General features: G+C 35.4%; 3 protein-coding genes across 3 annotated transcripts; 2 read left to right on the top strand and 1 right to left on the bottom strand.

The window, feature by feature from the left end:
* Positions 1-6,157: 6,157 nt before the first annotated feature.
* On the top strand, positions 6,158-6,916 carry PG994_005490 (uncharacterized protein; the record flags this gene model as incomplete). The annotated part of the gene is made up of 1 exon (XM_066856899.1): positions 6,158-6,916. One exon carries the CDS (start codon positions 6,158-6,160, stop codon positions 6,914-6,916), a length of 759 nt encoding a protein of 252 aa, XP_066716168.1.
* A 661-nt stretch (positions 6,917-7,577) lies between these two features.
* On the bottom strand, positions 7,578-9,796 carry PG994_005491 (uncharacterized protein; the record flags this gene model as incomplete). The annotated part of the gene is made up of 5 exons (XM_066856900.1): positions 7,578-8,300; positions 8,458-9,206; positions 9,257-9,477; positions 9,541-9,636; positions 9,696-9,796. 5 exons carry the CDS (start codon positions 9,794-9,796, stop codon positions 7,578-7,580), a joined length of 1,890 nt encoding a protein of 629 aa, XP_066716169.1.
* Positions 9,797-18,661: 8,865 nt separating this feature from the next.
* Positions 18,662-19,129, top strand: PG994_005492 (uncharacterized protein; the record flags this gene model as incomplete). Its single annotated transcript, XM_066856901.1, has 1 exon — positions 18,662-19,129. The coding sequence occupies one exon, from the start codon at positions 18,662-18,664 to the stop codon at positions 19,127-19,129; it is 468 nt and encodes a 155-aa protein (XP_066716170.1).
* Between the last annotated feature and the right edge of the window lie 737 nt (positions 19,130-19,866).

Here is a 19,866-nt window from a genome sequence, read left to right on the forward strand (position 1 = left end):
CCTAACTGCCTTCTTCGAAACTAAAAAATATAATATCCTCCCGTCGGACCGAGCAGCTAGCTATACTATCGATCTCGAACCCAGGACGGAGCCCCCTTACCGACCTATCTACCCCTTATCGTATTCCGAACTTTAGGTATTACGAGAATAATTAAATAAAATAAAGAAAGGGGGGAAGATTTAAAAATTATAAAGTCTAATAGGGGCCCCTATTTTTTTCGTTTTAAAAAAAGATAGAACCCTACGCCTTTATATTAATTATAAAGGATTAAATAGCGTTATTATTAAAAACCGGTATATTTTACCTTTTATTTCGGAATTATTAAATAAAGTCTCTTAATTTATAATCTTTTTTAAAATCGACCTTAAGGATACGTATTACCGTATCCGTATTAAGCGTGGGAACGAGTGGAAAACGGCGTTTCGGACCCGATATAGCTATTTCGAGTTTTTAATAATAATAATAAGCTTTATTAATACCCCGGTTATTTTTTAATATTATATTTTATAATATTTAAAAAACTTAATAAATATTTATTATATAATATATATCGATAATATTTTAATTTATTTTTTAAATAAAAAAACTTATATAAAATATTTATAATAAATAATTAAAAAGCTTTTAAAAATTAATTTATATATAAAACTATTTAAATATTAATTCTTTTAAAAGTTTTTAAAATTTTTAAAGTATTATATCTTTATAAAGGGGGTATTTATAAATCTTTTAAAAATCGATATAATTAAGGATTAATTAGCGTTAACGTTCGTTTATAACTTTTAAATCTTTTTAAGGTTTTATAACTTCTACCGTCGCTTTATAAAAGGGTATTCCGGGATCGTTACCCTATTAATAAGGTTATTTAAGGGCAGCGAAACCGGATAAAAGGCAGGAGCGTTCTATTTGGATGGCCCTGTTAAAGCAGCTTTTATACTCTTAAAGTAAGCCTTTTAAACGGCGCCGCTTTTAACCTATTTCGATCCCGAGAAGCTGGTGCGGCTAGAAATAAACGCCTTTAAGTTCGTAATAGCTGGAACCCTTTTTTAAAAGGGTGCCGGAGGTTATTAGTACCCGGTCTCTTTTTATTTTAAAAAGTTTTCCGGGGCGGAGCTTAATTATAATATATTAAATTAAGAGATACTCGCGATAATATTATATTTTAAGTATTAGAGGTATTATTTAAAAAAAGTAAAGTATATTATCGAAATATTTTTAAATTATTAAAACTTATAAAACTTTATAAAAATTAATAAATTAAATAATTACTAAATACGTTAATATATATATTTAATTCTTTTCGATTTTATAATTATTTATTAACCGGGTAAAAATAACTTTATTAATAACCTATTAAAACGGCTAGATTATATTACCGATACGGGTAATAATTTAATACTATTATTTACTTTAAAAAGAAAGTTAATAATAAATATTAGTTTTTTAAAAAGTAAGCCTCGCGTACTAGCCTAAATAATATACGGGGTAAGATTAATACCCGAACGTATTATTTTAACTTAAGCGATAACCCGTCGAAAAGCGAGAGATTCGGTATAACAAGAAGACCCGCTATCGTTAAAAGTTAGTCCCGACTTAAAAACCCTTATTAATTAAGCTTAAAAAAAGAACGAAGCTTATTAACAAAAGCGGAAAAGCCTAGGGGCCGAGGCGGACTCGAAATATTAATAAGCGATAGCAATAAGTAAATTATTATATTTTAATAAAAGAGTATACATTCTTAAATAAGCGTCGCTTCGAATATAGTTATTATAAATATATTATAATAACCTTTTTAGCGGCTATTTCGAGCGCGATCGTATAATAAAACTCTTCGAAAAAAAGTTTTATTAGCCCGATTTATAAAAGGACGTAGCTATATATATAAAGGCTTACGTCATATATCTCGGCTTTAAGGCGAAACATTACCGTTCGTACGGTAAACTTACCTCGTTACCTTAGCTTAGCCGTTTAAGAGAAAAGTATAGTATAGATTTTATTATAAGCCTACTTAACTCTTTTTATAAATAATAATTCGTCGATATTATTCTCATAATAATAAAACGATATAATAAGTTATTTTTTTTCTTCTTTATATTAAAAATAATTAATACCGCTAAGCTAATATAATTATTTTATAAGAAAATCGAGTATTAATTTAATAGCTTAAAAAGGCTTTTTTCGAATAGGGGCTCGATTTTTATTAATAATTTCTAATTATAATTTTATTTCGAAAATAAAATAAAACTAAAGTATTCGATAATATTTTATTTATAAATAAATAACTAAATTAAAAACATAAATTAAGTTTTTAAAATATATTTAAAGTATTACGTAACGGAACATTTTAAATTATAACCGAATTTATTATATATAATATTTTACGTTATTAATTTTTTAATAAATTTAATAATAAAGCTATCATTATTCGAAGCTACGTATAATTCTTAGCCGGATTTTCGTATATTTATTAAAAACGACTCTCTCGCGGGAGGGGTATTAATAACTAAAAATAGGCTATTAAAACTATAAAACTTATAAATAGAAATAAGAGAACGTTAAAAAAAAATCCTAAGCGAAATATTATAATTTTTATTATAAACTAATTATTTTTAAAGTCGGATAAATAATAAGGCTTTTTATTAAGAACTTAAAGGTCTAAAATAAAAAATTAGCCCTAAAGTTCGTCGGTCCGTTCCGAGTTCTCGAGCATATCGGGACGTTAACGTACTGGCTGGCCTTACCGGAGAAGTACTCCCGCCTTTATAATATATTCCCTATCTATTTATTAGAGTTATAGAAGGTAATATCTTCTAATACCTTACCGATACCGGAGCTAAAGGATAACGAGGAGTAAGAAATAAAAGAGGTTAGGGAAAAGATATATTAAGAAGGGCGATAATATTACTTAATAAAATAAAAGGGTTAGCCCGCCGAATATAATTAATAAGAACCGGCCGAGAATTTAATAAACGTTTTTACGAAAGTAGCTTAATACGAGAAAAAAAACTAGGTTATATTACTAGTTATAAAATAGAGAGGTAAGTCTTATAAATTATTATTATAAAAGTAGAACTGGCCCCGAAACCCTTATTATTTATTTATTTAATTAATTTAAAAAAAGGCCGAAGCTAAATTTTAATAAGATTCGAATTTATTTATTTAAATAATAAAACTAAAAAATCTACGCCTTATTAATCGGCCACGGGGTTCGTATTACGCCGAGGAATTTATTTCACTACGAAAAAAAAATTAGAACGAAAACCTAACGGTATAATTATTTAAAACGTTAAGCTTAAAAGGTTTAACTCGTTTTTAAAATAAATAGCTTAGTTTTTAACAATATCCTTATAAAAGGAGGCGAAAAGTATAAAAGCTCGCTTTTTAATAAAATTAAAGGCTATATTTTAAATAGTAAAGCCGCGGTTATAACGAAAGAGGCGTAATAAAACTATAGTTTTAAAAGCGTTAATTTTTTTTATAATTTAATAAAATATTAACGGAATAAGCCCGTAATTAACGAGTATAAAATATTTACGATATTAATATTAAAAGGGGCGAAACGTTTATATAAGGCGTTTTTTCGCGAGGCGTACTCTTAGCGGTAAATAATTAGGCTTATTTATTCGTAATATCACCGTTAATAAAACGGGGTCGGGACTTAAAAGCTTGCCGTAAAAATCCTATTATTTTAATAAACTTTTTCGAGCCGGAAATTCCGAACTCGGCTTTATAACCCTTTATTACGCGGTAAAAAAAGATAATAAGACGGTATAAAATATTGCTCGCATAGCGGCGGAGCTCGATAAGAAAAATAAAAGTATCGTTATTATTAACCTTTTAAAAATATTTTATTAAATTCGAAAATACGATAATAACGACTTAAAAGTTTTTAATTAACGCGTTAAGAATTTATTAAAAGAGTTTAATTAAAACGCCTCGAAAACGAATTAATACAACGAACTTATAACCTTATAAGTTTTATTATTATTATAATAGTTTATTTTAAAGTTAGATTAGTCGTAAGCTAAGGATTGGGGGTTAATAAAAAAGTAATTAAACTCGGGGCGCTCGTTAATAAAGGGTTTATAAGCGGAAGTTTACGATAAAACGTAAGGATAATAAGATAAATCGGGCGCGATAGGTAAAGTGCCGCCGTCGTAGCTATTAAATAGCTGGGTACGTTGGAGAGCGGCGGCCATTATGATGTAAGAAAGGAGATTCGCGATAGTTTTTATTTAGAAGCGTGTAAGTAAACGACGAGATCGTAGTGCGAAATAACGGATTATTATTAATCGAAGCGGAAAGAGTTAATTAAATCTTGAAATAACCTTATCCTAAAGTTACGAGGGGCTTATTGCGATTATTTATATATTTACTTAAAGATATTTATTAACGTGTTAATAATATAGTACGTAATCCCTTTATTTTTATTTACTCCATACCTTTATTACCCTTTATTAAGGTACCTCGCGAGAATTACGAAATATATTCGTTTTTATTACTTAAAGATCTTACGCTAGAGATATAGCAAGGATTACTAAATAAAAAAGGGGATAATTATAATAGAATAGAAGAAGTATCCGTGTATCCTATAGCTCCCGGGCCCTTCTCTTTCTAGTTTCCTTATAATATCCTATATTCCCGTAAAGAATATATATAAAACAAGCGTTAGCTTTATTCTATCACACTTGCATATTACTAATACCTAAGGATCGATACACTTTTATAGTAACGAAATCGAGCGTCGATTCTTTATTAATTATAAAAGGTAGCTTTAAATATAGTTAAGCAATACCTTTATCCTTTAAGATAATATATTTCGATAATAAAGGTTTTAATCAATCTCGCGGATAAATCCTAGCTATTTTTTAAGCATTTTAAATCGTTAAAAGAGTTAAAATATTAATTTTAACCTAGTAGTATACTTTTAATATATTTAATTTAATAGGCTTAAGTTTAAAGACCGTGTTTAAATATATTTTTAAAAAGATCCTTAACCTTTTCTTTAATAGCTTAAAACCCGTTATATTAAAAACTTATATAATATAATTATAATATAACTTATAAAAAACAAGTTATATTTTATTAATAAAATAAAGTTATAAAAATTTTTCGTTTATATATAAATTAAAACGACGTATTTATTACCGTGGCGAGACCGAATATAAGGAATAAAAATACTCTAAATCTAATCTAATATTATAAGATTATTAGTTTACTTTTTAAGCGATGCTTTAAACCGCTAGTTATCTTAAAGATGGCCGTTTTAGTCTAAAAACTACTAGCTTTAAACGTCGGCCCCTTTAAAAATAACTAGCGGCGGGAGGGCTACCCTATTACAGCTTATATACTTTAGGGTAGTAATTTATTCCCTTTTTCGACGTCTTTTTTAAAAGCTAGATGGCTAGTAGTTTCGGCAACCACCTAGTAGTTACCGTTAACGCCTTAGCCGATACTTATTTTATTAATATTATAGAAGCGTTTAAAAGGGATATTAACCAGCTCCGGGGTATTAAATTTATCGAAAAAACGTTAATATTAATAATAATTACCTTATTAACGCGGCTATAATTGATCATTTTAGACCTAGTAGTTTTAACGGACTCGTTTTTAATTAAAAATCGGGTATATTAATATTACCCTAGCGTATAGGACGCCCCGGAAGCGTTCAATATCCGTTGGGCTATATATCTGACCTTAACGAGCGTTGGCGCGAAGCCTAGTCTGGCTTAGCCGATGGCCTAATTCGCTAATTAGGTCTTTAGAAATGGTGACAATGCCTGCCGGTCCTTATTTAGCTCTTATCGCGTCGGTATACCGGCTAGGCGCCGGATGACGTACGATCGGTCGGCATCCTATCTACGGACGGCTTCGCGAACACCTAGTCCGAGCTTTACGTTACGTATCGCAGCCTACGCGCGTCTTTGAGTATTAAACGATGATATGGAGAGATGACTAGAAGAAGACGAATATAATAATAATAGTATATATGGTTGAGAGGTAAAGGTGGTGAGATAAATCCATATTATTATCCAAGGGTCCAACGCGTTTGTAGCGCGAAACGCGGTGGTTCGTAAAGGGGTGGTCCGTGGAGGGGTGCCTTAGCTTATCGTAAAAGGCCGTGACGCCGCGAGGCAATCCGCTAGTATTCTCAGCATGTTTTACGCCGAGAGAGCATTCTGCAAGAGATGTTGGCTCGTTATCCACCAAGCATACACCACTTGCCTAGTCCTCCTGTTCTCTGCTGTACAGAGCCACGTTGACGATGACCCGGACGCACAGCAAGTAGACCTCGAGATGGCCAGGCAATGTCTTGAGATACTGGAATGGTGTGGCTCATTGGACTATGTTGCCCGCCAGTTTCATCGAACGCTGAGCACCTGCTACGATGCCCTGCTCACTGCAGGGATGCCGACGCCTACACAAGAAAACCCAAGAGGCGCTTCCCCATTCTACCCGGGTGCAACACTCCCTACGGTAGCCTCCCAGAACTCCGACTCGATAACCAAGTACTTCTCGATCCCGCCATCAGGCGATTTCAACTTCCACCGCCACGCTTACAAACTACTCGACTTGCTTTGTAGGCCTTTTGTAGACTCCTCACCTCCCGTGTCGGATGAGAGAACCAACGACCACGACCTACGAAACCAAGCTCCTTGGCATGACCCGAGCGTTTTCGAGTATTTCGCGCAGGGGCCGGAGAGGATGGAGTGGAACCCGGGCAGCAGAAAGCTGTTCCAGTGGGACTTGGCCAAGATCGGCATCCCGGCTACGCCGTCGCAGTGGCCGGACGTGTCGAGCGGAGGGGCGTTTCTGGTGTACGCGGCGGAGTCCGTGTCGTCTTCGAATCATTTTGTTGGGAGTATGCGGCCGAGCGGGTGGGAGACTATTCCGTCGCTCATGCGGCTGTGCTGAGGGTTGGTTTTTCGTTTGATCATACGGTTTTAACGGACTTCGGCGTTAGGTTGGTTTCTTGTTATTTCAGATCGTCTTCTCTATGATATCCTAGTAGCGAGGCTACTCCATGCAATTATGTTTCTTTTCACTTTCTGGGACTATTCCCGTTGAGCAACGTCATTTGCACGTACACTTGCGTATCTTGGGACAACGATGGCTTGAGGGCGTCTTCCATATAAATGGTCTCGAGTTACGGCGAGGTGGCGGGGTAACTAGTAATGACTGTTTATACATAGATACCTTCTTCTGTCCTCCGACGCACGTAGTATTAAGCCACTTGGTATACAATAGATGTATCAGTATAACTGAAGCTTCCTTCAATTGTTTCCATGTATCAGGAAAGTTCGTGCTCCATCGCCATAATATACCACTAAGTTATCTCCCACTCGAGAGAAAGAGCGAGCCAGCCGGGTTGCTCCTTAATGCTTAACCATCTGCATCTGCATCTGGACTGATACCAATGCAGGGTTCAAAAATTTCGAACACAAAAAGCTCCCATTGAGTATAGGCTAAGTTTCCAGACGGCCAAGTGAAATATGCTTGAAACGGATTTATTTGTATCGTCTGACGGACGTGACCTGCTGCATTGATGGCTGAATCTGGTAGGCAAGACCAAGGTCTAGATATCCCCTGCGATCAAATTCAGTTCGTAATACCAGTAGTCGAGTGACTCGGGATCATGCGGGTTGCCTATCGTATCTTCTGATGTATCACGGCTTTCACTTTCCCACACCACGCCAATCCGCTCAGCCTCTTGTAGCTCAGCCTCTGTAATGTGGTTGTCTTCCAGCTCTTGCAGGATCTTAGGTACATGGTTGGTCCAGTAATCCTTCCAGCATGCCTGAAATTGAGACTGTGCCGAGTCACCGGAAATGTGGGCAAGCATGTCCTTGAACTCTGACACCATGTTATGCAGCACATCGATGAGTCCCGATTCTTCCTGTTGAATCTCGTCGATTTCGTCCTGATCTTTAGTCTCATAAGGCCTCCAAAGTTTGAAAATTTCATACGCATCGCAACAGGTATGGGTGAGTTCAGGAGTAACAAAAGCAGTGAACCTCATGGCAGCCAGGAAGAACGACCGCGTAATTTCCATAGGAAGGCCGTCAAAAATGGAGATGAAATCAATGTCCGTAATGGAATCCATGTCCGGACTTTCATTGGGTCTCCGCTCATCATATTGAGCCTTCAACATGAACAAGAATGGCGTGCAACCTTCCGTGGAGCATGCGCACCGGCAGGAGTCAACCAGGCTAGCCGGCAAAACACTAGTCGTGGCCGGTATCAACTCTTGAATTCCATAGGATGGGGGGCGGGGGAAAAGGTAAAGCATCTTTAGACACTATGCTCATTGTATATAGTACACAATGAGCGCTGAAAATGCCGCGGGTGTGTAACTGCTCGTCGCCTGAAGACCAAATGCGCCGCCTCAGATTGGCGCCCCGTTGTATAAGCCAGTGGATGTAATCAATTTCACAGGCTCGACACAATGGTGGAACTCCACCTTGAACGTCGAAATCAATGTCTTGGAACCCCAGCTGAAAGGACAGCTCGCACATTGAAACATCATGGGAGGGGATATAGTCATAAACAGTCTTGCCCTCGTAGGGTGCATATGGTGGACATGCGTTCGTAAAGTCGGACGGAACCGAGTCCATCGGGACGTCAATGCAGTGCTTTCGAAGGCTGTTGTACACGGCAGAAGCATGTAAGTCCAGAACCTGAGCTGACTGTAGTATACCTAAGTATTCCTCCACCGCCCAAGTGTTGCATAGGGCAAGCTCCTTCAGGTTCTGGCGTTGAGCTTTCAGTTGGCCGACAATAAGCTTCCATTCGCGCAAAGATAGCTGCAAAGATGGTGAACGGAAACCATAGTATAGTTGAATCATACCCGCGTCACATACAGCCGCGCCAGCAGCCAGAAGCATAATTAACGCGTCGGAACAGCTGCATTGAGTACACTCCAAGGCCTGGCCTGGTCCGCGGCAGTATTTCTTGGTCAAAAACAAGGCGGCGAACAGCGCAGTTTGCCGTGTGCTATCTCGTTGTTGAAGTAGATTAGCTGCTTTGGCAGCCTTCAGAAGGAACGGAAAATCCGGCAGCCCATTTTGTGATGCGGCGATATGTAGAGGGGTTTGCCCAAAGGAGTTAACCTCCTTTATCGAGGTTGGGTATTTCTCCAGGAGTGACTGGGCAAGTTGTGTATCTTTCGCCAACACTGCCATACTGAGTGGGCCGCACCCGTATGCTATTGATGAGTCAGTTGAGTTGGAACGACTTCAGGTTGGCGTTACATACCCTCGGCCAAGGAAGGTGACTGTGCCGGCTCTTCGTGGTGGTATGATTGATATTGGCACGGTGCTAAGATCAATTCAGAACTGATTGTCATGGGCATCGCTCCGCCGTCAGCTTCGGCGAGTATTGCGAGAATTTCCAATCCGGCGATTTGGGGTTGATATTTGACCAATGTCTGGTTTTGAGAGGTTGACTCACGCGTCGACGCGTATAGCCCTGGCGCCCTATTTGGTCAATTGGTAAATGATTGCTAAGACGCGTTATACAACCTATACAACTTTACTCACCCTCCCCAGATATCGTATGATATGGGCAGCACACCATGAAGTATCAACGTCTGCACAACGCCCATCAGAATGGAATAGTTGTCTGTAAAATCGTCTCTTTTCTCCATCAGCTTGAATATTTGACCATTGACAGTTTGAACGAGAGGAGCACTCACGCGTGGGCGCAGAACGCTAGGTGCATCAGGGTTTGGTTACGGTCATTGACTGCAAGTGGTGACGTTTTCCCGCTAGCCAACAAGCGGGCGAGTTTCCCCATTGCTTTCTCATGGAAGGCACCTTTACACGCCGTCTCAGCATAGTAGAAATTCAGGCCCACTTGAAACATCATCTCAATAACACGGAAAGCCTGGTCTTCTTTTTGGTCTACTGTTGGATAGTACGTGAAGTTCGGACCGAGGCTCCATCCTCCCGCTCCCGAACTCGCATCGAACGAGATTCCGAGTGCGACTTGAATAACCCGTGTTATGACTTTGCATCTGATGCCATACTGCCGTGTCAGTTTAGGAGGCACTCTCCTTGACATGGGGCAGTATGGTAGATGGCCCTCGGCAGCCAGGTCGCTGTATAGGTAACGTATGTCACCCCACAACCGACACCCTATCAAAATAGAACGCGGAAATCGACCACCAATTCTAAATGGCTACCATTCCTTCAATTTTGGACTATAATGCAATCGCTTTCGACTGTAGATACAGTAGATATCTTAGAATCCGAATACTTAATTTCAACCCTGTCTGGCCCCTTCCTCGTACGTTGTATACTTTTAATTGATGCGAATTTCGAATTCGAGCCAATCTGTACCCTTCGCTTCTTTCGAAGCCTTACGAGCTCTAACTTCTCTTTTAAAGACTAGATTTATAATTCCGTATTAATTAATAGATAGTATTTTTTATAGGATTATTTTAAATCTTTTTAAATAACTGCCGTTATATAATAGGGTTACTTTAATTTAATTAATAAAAGTATTAAATTTAACGCTTTAAATTAACATAATTTCTTAGTATTAATTATAATATATTATTAATTACAAAAGTTTAAATAAGTGTGAGGGCTTTATTTTAATTATTTAAGACCTGTGTTATTTCTTCTAGTCGCTTTTAATTACTATTTTCGAGTAAAAAAGAGCTAGTGAATATCTTATTAATATATACGAGTTAAAAACCACTACTATATTAACTGCTTTTAATATTTTAAACTAATAAAGCCTTTTTATAAGCTTTAATGTAATATTTAAATAGGTTTTATTAATTAATAAAAAATAAATTCGTTAATAAAGTTAAGAAATCGATTTCTTTTTAATAATAAGCTTTTATAAAGGTAAAAATTTAATATTAAAGGGTTAAAGAATATATAAAAAATAAGGGGGTAAAAATAATAAATAAACATTATTTTAATAATAAAGGGATATAAAATCGTTAGTTATATAACTATTATATTTATTTAAAATAAGTAAACGAGCATCTTTCGAGTTATTTAAAGCGTTTTTAATATAAAGATATCTTTAAGTTATTTAATAACGATCTCGTTATTTATCTAGCTTTTATTACTCGTATTAAACTATTATCTTTAAAATTTATCGAGTTTTTAAAGGAATTATTACTTTTAAACCGATTTACTCTTATAAATTATTAAAGGAGGAATAGCCTTATTAGGTATTAATATATATTTTAATAAAGTTATTTAATATTTTAAATTAAGATATTTTTATTAAATAAAACGTAATTTTAAACTATTCATTATAAGGCTATTACTTTTTTAAGTTTTTAAAATATCGTATTTATTTATATTATACTAATTTTTATATTTATTAGTTTAAACTTAAACTATACTTAATTTAATTTAAAATTAAAACTTAATTACTTTAATTAATACTTTCTTAATATATTTATTAAATGAGCTCTTGTACGTACGGTGATTCCGGTTTTAATCGGGGTTTAATCGTTCTTATTTTATTATTTATATTTATTTTTAATACGAGCTACGAGGGGTATCGTATACCCCTCTTAATAAATTAAGAAAGGGGTTCGTACGCGTAAATACGTAGCACCTCTTTTAAAATAATATAGAAAACCTTAGTTCTTATTATTCTTATTAGAACAGCTGGAACTAAAGCTGTCTATATTACTTTAAAAGGGGTGCTACGTGCTTATACGTACGAACACCTTTCTTATTTTATTAAAAGGGGTATACGATACCCCTCGTAGCTCGTATTAAAAATAAATATAAATAATAGAATAAGAACGATTAAACCCCGATTAAAACCGGAATTATCGTATATACGAAAGCTTATTTAATACTAATTAATAGTTACCCGTAGCGATTATAAATTAATAAAAGTAAAGAAACGGTTCTACGCCCTTACCGACGTAAGGGCGACCGTATTAAGGAGCTCCGAGAATTTCCGCCCATTAAAGATTCGGAGGAAGAGCCGAATTAAATTAACCGTACGAAGAAGAACCCCTTTTCCCGAGTATATATTATAAAAAAAGATTAGGTTCCGAATTATACGCGAGATTAGTTAAGCTATATATAATTATATACTTAAATAACTTTATCGTATAATTTATAAAACGATAATCCCTGCTAAATAGAATTAATCGCGGTCGGCGAATCGGGATCGAGCCCGGACGTACCGAACCTAGATAAACCGACAACCTTAAACCCCGAACTACTTATATACGAAGAAGTATCTTAAAATATCGGGATCTTATTAATAGTTTAGAAAAGGAACGTTAAATTTATTTTTTAAAAACTCGAACCTCTAAACGTATTTTTTAAAGAGATAATACCCGAACTATTTACGACGTACCTTATATAATACTTTTTAAAATACTATATATTAAAAATAAAGGAAGCTTTTTTTAAAAAATCGTTTATTATAAAGTTTAACGGATAAACCGAATACTAGTTCTATTAAATTAATCGTATATTTTAAAAAGAGCTTTTTAATTATTTTAAAAAATACGGAATCGATATATTAACGGACGGATTTTTTAAAGCTAAGCTTATAAATTTAATACTACCGGCCGATCCTATATATTAATAAGACCGACCGGCAGAACCGACTTCGGAAACCCGAAAAGAGGATATTCTATACTCTTCCTAAAAATAAATAGTCGAAAAACCGCCGCCTAAACGAGAAATACCCGGTTTTTATACAGAGTAATCGTTCGCGACACTACAGGGTATTCTAAAACTAACGTTTAATCCCGGAGTTTTAAATACTTTAAGCTCGACGTCTAATCCTAGATTCCTAAATACTTAAACGTCGCAAGATATCGTCCCTTTTCTTTCTCTAACTCCGGTACCGCCGGACTAGACCGTACAATTATCTGGTCTAGCGTACGTTACGGAATACAATATCCTTCTAAGCCGAGCTATTTATAACGGCAAAATCGATCAGAATAAGGTCGTCACCTTCTCGAAGGTATAAAGGAAAGAAAAGAACTATACCGGCAAGCCGTACGACATCTTTTATAATAAAGTACGGATGTTTATTAGAATATATCGACGGCTAAATATATTAAAAAACTAATACTATACAGTTTTCCCAGATATTCTTTCCGGTCGTACGGAGGTATTCTATCTTAATTATATCGGACTCGAAAAAAGATAAGACGAGATATACCACCTTATAAACTCGCACTTTAATATAATAATAAATTACGTATAATATTTTACGGATTAAACGATAACCTTTTTTATATAAATAAAAAATAAGAACGTTAAAAAATAACTTATTAAAGTTTTAAAAATCTTATTAAATAAGCTCTAGTTTATATAACGAGCCCTCGGAAAAGGATTCGAAAAAAAGATCGTTCTTTATATTTTCGTCGTAAAAATTTATTAAGGAGTTCCGAAACTTTTATTAGCCCTTATTTATTAAAAACTAATATATAAAGCGTTATTTTTAAACCTTCGCGTATTATTAAATATAATAACGGATTAAAAGATCTTAAAACGATACTTAACGAAGGAATTATATCGAAACCTTATTAAAAATACGTATTTAATTAATAAACGGTTTATAAATAATTATACGAAAAAAAACCGACTAATTTATAATAATAAATTACTATATAATAATTAATTATTAAAATAAAAAAGTAGTTAATAACCCGTTAATACTTTTTAATTAAAATTATCGTATAAAAACCGGCAGTTCAAATAAAGAACCTGCCGAATTTATTATAAATAAAGCTATTAATTAATAAACTACTTAGCCGAAAAACGAACCCGTATAATAATTTAATACTTCTAAGCGTGTAATAATATTAAATAGGATTTCTTTACCTAAAAAAAATACGGGGATTTCGTTTAAGACTAAGAAAAGAAAAAAAAGGAGCTAAAAAACAACGAAAAAGAGTATAACTATTTCGATCTAGAAAACGTATAATAAAGTATTATTTATTTAATAAACGCCGCGTTTTATTACTAGCTTATTAGCGAGGATATTTACTCGATAAATATTTAATTAAACTAGGAATAACGAACGAAAAAAGACTAATGATCGATATTATATCGCTTCGAGAATTGTATAAAAAAAGGGAGATCTCGGAAATCTACTGGGTCGACGGCCAAAATAACCTTCTAACGCTTTTACTAAAAAATCCTTAAATAAAGCCCTCGAATAAATAGTTTCGACGAATAGCCTCACCGTATATATAGAAACGTATATCGAGCGGCTAGACTCGTACGGCGAGTAAGAAAAGAAGAGATACGATTTTTAATAGGGTGTAACGTAATTCGGTATACGAAAGCGCGCACTTGCTATTATTATTACTTTTAAACAATTCTTTCTAATTTATAACGGGAAGGAAGACGCGTTAGCGCACGATAATTTTTCCTTAATATCGTTACTATTATTAGATAACTGGAATAATTAGTTAAAGGGACCTGCCACTTGATAAAAATAATATCAGGAAGGTATAGTATCACCTGTACGGCTTAAGTAGGTACCGAATACCGGATTAGCGTAACCTATCCGTACGAAACCCTTACGGCGGGAAGACTCGTCCTAATAAGGGGAGCTGGCTAAGTTTATTATTAAAATAAAAAGTTGCTAGTATTAAAACAGCTAGAACTGAAGCTATTTATATTACTTTAAAAGGGGTGCTACGTACCTACGCGTACGAACCCCTTTCCTGTTTTATTAAGAGGGGCATACGATACCCCTCGTAGCTCGTACTAAAGATAGATATAAATAATAAAATAAGAACGATTAAACCCCGATTAAAACCGGAATTACCGTACGTACGAGAGCTCATTTAATAATTCTAATATTAGCAGTTTTTATTTTAATAATAAACTTAGGCAGCTCTTTTTTTTAAAACGAGTCTTCCCTTCGTAAAGGTTTCGTACGGATAAGTTACGCTAATCCGGTATTTAGTACCTACTTAAGCTATATAAGTAATATTATACTTTTTTAATATTAATTTAATTAAATAATAAGTCCCTTAGTAATAATAGTAATAGGGAGAATTATTATATATTAATATATATTACTTCCCCGTTATTAATTAAAAGTAATAATAATAATAAAAATAGTAATAATAATAAAAATAGTAATAATAATAAAAGCGTTATTATATATCGCGATACGTTATACCTCGTTAAAGAAAAAAATATCTCTTTTTCTCTCCTCTTTTTATACTCGCCGTACGAATCTAGTCTCTCGATATACGCTTTTACGTATACGGTTAACTTATTAATTAATACTAGCTATTCGAGGGCTTTATTTAAAGATTTCTTAATAAAAGCGTTTATAAAGTTATTTCGGCCGTCGACTTAATAGATCTTTAAAATCTCCCTTTTTTTATATAATTCTCGGAGTAATATAATATCGATTATTAATCTTTTTTCGTTCGTTATTTCTAATTTAATTAAATATTTATTAAATAAATATCCTCGTTAATAAGCCGGTAATAGAATATAACGTCCGTTAAATAAATAATAATTTATCGTGCGTTTTTTAAATCGAAATAATTGTACTCTTCTTTATCGTTTTTTAACTCCTCCTTTTTCCCTTTTTAATTTTAAACGAAATCCCCGTATTTTTTTTAAATAAAGAGATCTTATTTAACGTTATTATATATTTAAAAGTATTAAATTATTATACGGGTTCGCTTTTTAATTAAGTAATTTATTAATTAATAGCTTTATTTATAATAAATTCGGCAGGTTTTTTGTTTAAATTGCCGGTTTTTATATAATAATTTTAATTAAAAAGTATTAACGGGTTACTAACTATTTTTTTATTTTAATAATTAATTATTATACGGTAATTTATTATTAAAAATTAGTCGGTTTTTTTATATATAATTATTTATAAACTATTTATTAATTAAATACGTATTTTTAATTAAATATCGATATAATTTTTTTATTAAATATTATTTTAATAATATTTAATTTATTATTATATTTAATAATACGTGAACGTTTAAAAATAATACTTTATATATTAATTTTTAATAAATAAAAGTTAATAAAAGTTCCGGAACTTTTCGATAAGTTTTTACGATAGAGGTATAAAAAGCGATCTTTTTTTTAAATCCCTTTTTAAGGGCTCGTTATACGAGCTAGAACTTATTTAATAGGATTTCTAAAACCTTAATAAGTTATTTCTCGGCGTTTTTATTTTTTATTTATATAAAAAAAGTTATTATTTAATCCGTAAAATATTATATATACTTTATTATTATATTAAAATACGAATTTATTAAATAATATATTTCGTTTTATTTCTTTTTAAGTCCGATATAATTAAAATAAAATACTTCCGCACGGCCGGAAAAAATATTTAAAAAAAACTATATAATATTAATCTTTTAATATATCTAGTCGTCGGTATATTCCGATAAATATCCGTACTTTATTATAAAAGATGTTATACGGCTTGCCGGTATAGTTCTTTTTTTTTTATACCTTCGAAAAAGTAACGACCTTATTCTAATCGATTTTACCGTTATAAATAGCTCGGCTTAGAAAGATATCGTACTCCGTAACGTATATTAAATTAAATAATCGTATAGTCTAGTCTAGCGGTATCGTAGTCGGGGAAAGAAAAAGGACGATATTTTGCGACGCTTAGGTACTTGGCAATCTAGGGTGGGACGTCGGGCCTGGAGTATCCCGTAGTGTCGCGAACGATTGCTCCGTATAGAGATTAGGTGTCTCTCGCTTAGGCGGCGGTTGTTCGACTATCTATTCTCGAGAAGAGTGTGGAACATCCCCTTTTCGGGTTTCCGAAGTCGGTTCTGCCGGTCGGTCCTATTAGTATTTAAGAGCGGCCGGTCGTACTAGGCTTACGAGCTTGGCCTTAAAGGATCCGTTCGTTGGTATATCGATTCTATATTTTTTAAAGTAATTAAAGAACTTTTTTTAAAACGTATAATTAATTTAACCGAACTAGTACTCGGTTTATTCGTCGAACTTTATAATAAAAGACTTTTAAAAAGAGGTCCCCTTTATTTTTAATATATAATATTTCAAAAAGTATCGTATAAAGTATATTATAAATAGTTCGGGTATTATCTTTTTAAAAAATACGTTTAAAGGTTCGAGTTTTTAAAAAGTAAAGTTAATATTCTTTTTTTAAACTATTAACGAAATCTCGATATTTTAAGATACTTCTTTATACGTAAGTAGTTCGAGGTTTAAAGTCGTCGGTTTATTTAAGTTCGGTGCGTCGGGCTCGATCTCGATTCGCCGAGTATTATTTATTAATTAATATAGAATTATAATTATAGCCTTTAAAAGATAAGTTAAAGCTTATAAGGCTATAAAAAAAGTAAAGGGTATAAATTAATTCGAATTCGAAATTTATATTAATAAAAAGTATATAATATATAAAAGAAAAACTAAAGTAAGTTAAAATTAAAGAATTAAATTTTAAAAGATCTATTATATTTATTACTAAAAGCGATTATGTTATCGTCTAAAATTAAAGGAATAGTTATTATCTAAAGTTAGTGGCCAATTTATAGTATTAATTTTTTAGGGGGGTCAATTACAAGGGGGGTTAATTATGGGGTGATGTACGTTAGCTCCTCGTCTCGGCACTTCACGGCATCAAGATACTTGGTAATGCCGCCTGTGACTTGAAGACCGAGCGATACAAGGCCAGCGACAGAAGCCGCTAAAGAGAGCGGGTCTGTCATGGCAGAACGAAATTGACGATGTTTGGTTCTTCAGCTTGCGTCCAGTGCAGGTCTCGGGGTGACGGGTGTGGTGGATTTTCTGAATGTTGAGAAACAGATGGAAACCTCCCGGGTATGGTGGCATAAATCATGCCTACAGGACTCAGCAAGCCCATTCGATTGGTTTCGCAGCGAGGCTATGCAAAAGCGACTGCCATTGGTGCTCGGAGGAAATGCTCCATAGAAAAGGGGTCTAGCCAAGAGACCACTTAGACAACAAATTGGATTACAAAGCTTCTTAGGGACTTATAGTACTAGTAGAGTCAGTCCAAGAAGCCTATTCACTTGGCTTTATTTCGGCGTCAGGCTACAGTTGGGATAATAAAGGACGAGATAGGCGGCAACACGAGAACCACCAACAGCTTGGCAGGCTATATGGAATAGCTGTCTGTCAAATCGAACAGCTGGGTGGCGATGGGATAGTTGACAATGAGATAGCGTATATGATATAAAGTAAACCTACATGTATATGTAGGGGATTACCTGGCTGCCAAACTGCTCGTTGTGAGTTTTCGTTTCTGATGGGCTGACCTGACATCGAATGGAAAGTCAAGGGGGAAGAAGAAAGAGTCGTGTTTGGCTCTTGTTCTTGGCCCTCACTACACTCAACCATGTAGGATTTGGAAAGCGAGAACGAGGACATACAATACTACTTATTCATGGGTGATTGCTTCGTGTCATACAAGTCAGGAAGTTTGGAGGGCCTCAAGAATCAACTCTACTCATAGCTTGGAAGCTCTGATCAGAAGTTGGAATTCTTAATTCTAATACTGCTGATGCAATTCCAACACATGATAACACACAACTGCCACGGCCGCCAAAAAAACAAACAAAAAAACATTCGCCTCCTCTCTTCGTCACCCAAACAACCAAACTACGTGCCATATTGGCCTGCCACGACGGCCTAACAACCTTCCAACATGGATCTCACCACCTATCTCGACAAATGGGATAACCCGCTACCCATCTCGTCGACCAAGGCGCGCCGTCGTCGCGAGGAGATGGTGCGACACTGCGCCAATGTCCCGGGATGGGAGGGAAAAATCAAGATGATCGTCACGGCCGAGCACCACGTGTGCCGCTTCCTGTGGGAGCTGCACCACCATGGCAAGATCCCCGAGAACCGCTTCAACTGGCTCGTCGACCAGGTTCTCTTCCGCTTCGCCGAGGCCCGCGTCCAACCCGGCGTTACGATGGCCATGCTCGCCGAGATCCTGGGCCCGATGCCCCCCATGCGCGTCGACTACAAGGTCGAGAAGCCCAGCGGCGTCTGGGACAAGTATGAGGGTATAATGCTAGAGCGAACCGCACGGGAGAAGGAGAAGCAACAGCAGCAGAAGTCGGAATCGCCCTCGGCATCGGCTGCTACTGCTGCACCCCAGAAGTAGTCGTAGCCGACCACGCCTCTTGGCCATAGGCTTTACGTGAACCTGTCTACCTCGCGTGATAAGACACTGATCATCTGGAAACTTACCCGTGACGAGTCGTAACACAGCTGGTAAGTCTTCGGTCCAGATGCCTTACATCGCCGGTGTCTAACGTTGTCTCAAAAGAGTCTCAATAGGGTTGCATTCTGCATACCAACTCGAATGATCTCTTGGTCAACGTGAAAAGGAAGGGAGAATGAATTGGTACTCCGTAGACGAGTCCCAAGTGGTCAGCTGCGGCTACATAATTTCAAGAGAGTGTCCATCACGACATGCGTGTCATCATCCGTGGTTCTGCAAATCCTGGTCCCTTTGTGCGGTCTGTGCAACCTCGTAAATACCGAACCCGATCTACCGAAATGCGCCATGTGTAGAACATCGGAGGAGCACCTTGCAACACGGCGTTTTCGTTCATCTCGGGCGTGGATATGGTACGAATATGCTCTGGTGTCGCATCATCTATCATCCGTAGTGTGATTGATGAGATTGGGATTGAAGGTGCCCCTGAGCTAGCCCTCCAGTGAGGCGAGCGCTAACATACAACCTAAAAACCCCTGTGAAGTCCACACCGAGTCCCGACGGTCCCGTTCCACCGTCTCAGCCACATCGGGCTGTGTTAGCTAGAATTGTGGCTGGTGAAGGTAGGTTAGAGGATGCCTGCCCCGCCGTCGTGTGCAGCAGCTAAGCTAGATCTTTAC

Source organism: Apiospora phragmitis, assembly GCF_038363925.1.
Source record: "Apiospora phragmitis strain CBS 135458 chromosome Unknown utg000006l:1.0-5683423.0:1.0-5690449.0, whole genome shotgun sequence".
NCBI classification, from domain to species: domain Eukaryota; kingdom Fungi; phylum Ascomycota; class Sordariomycetes; order Amphisphaeriales; family Apiosporaceae; genus Apiospora; species Apiospora phragmitis.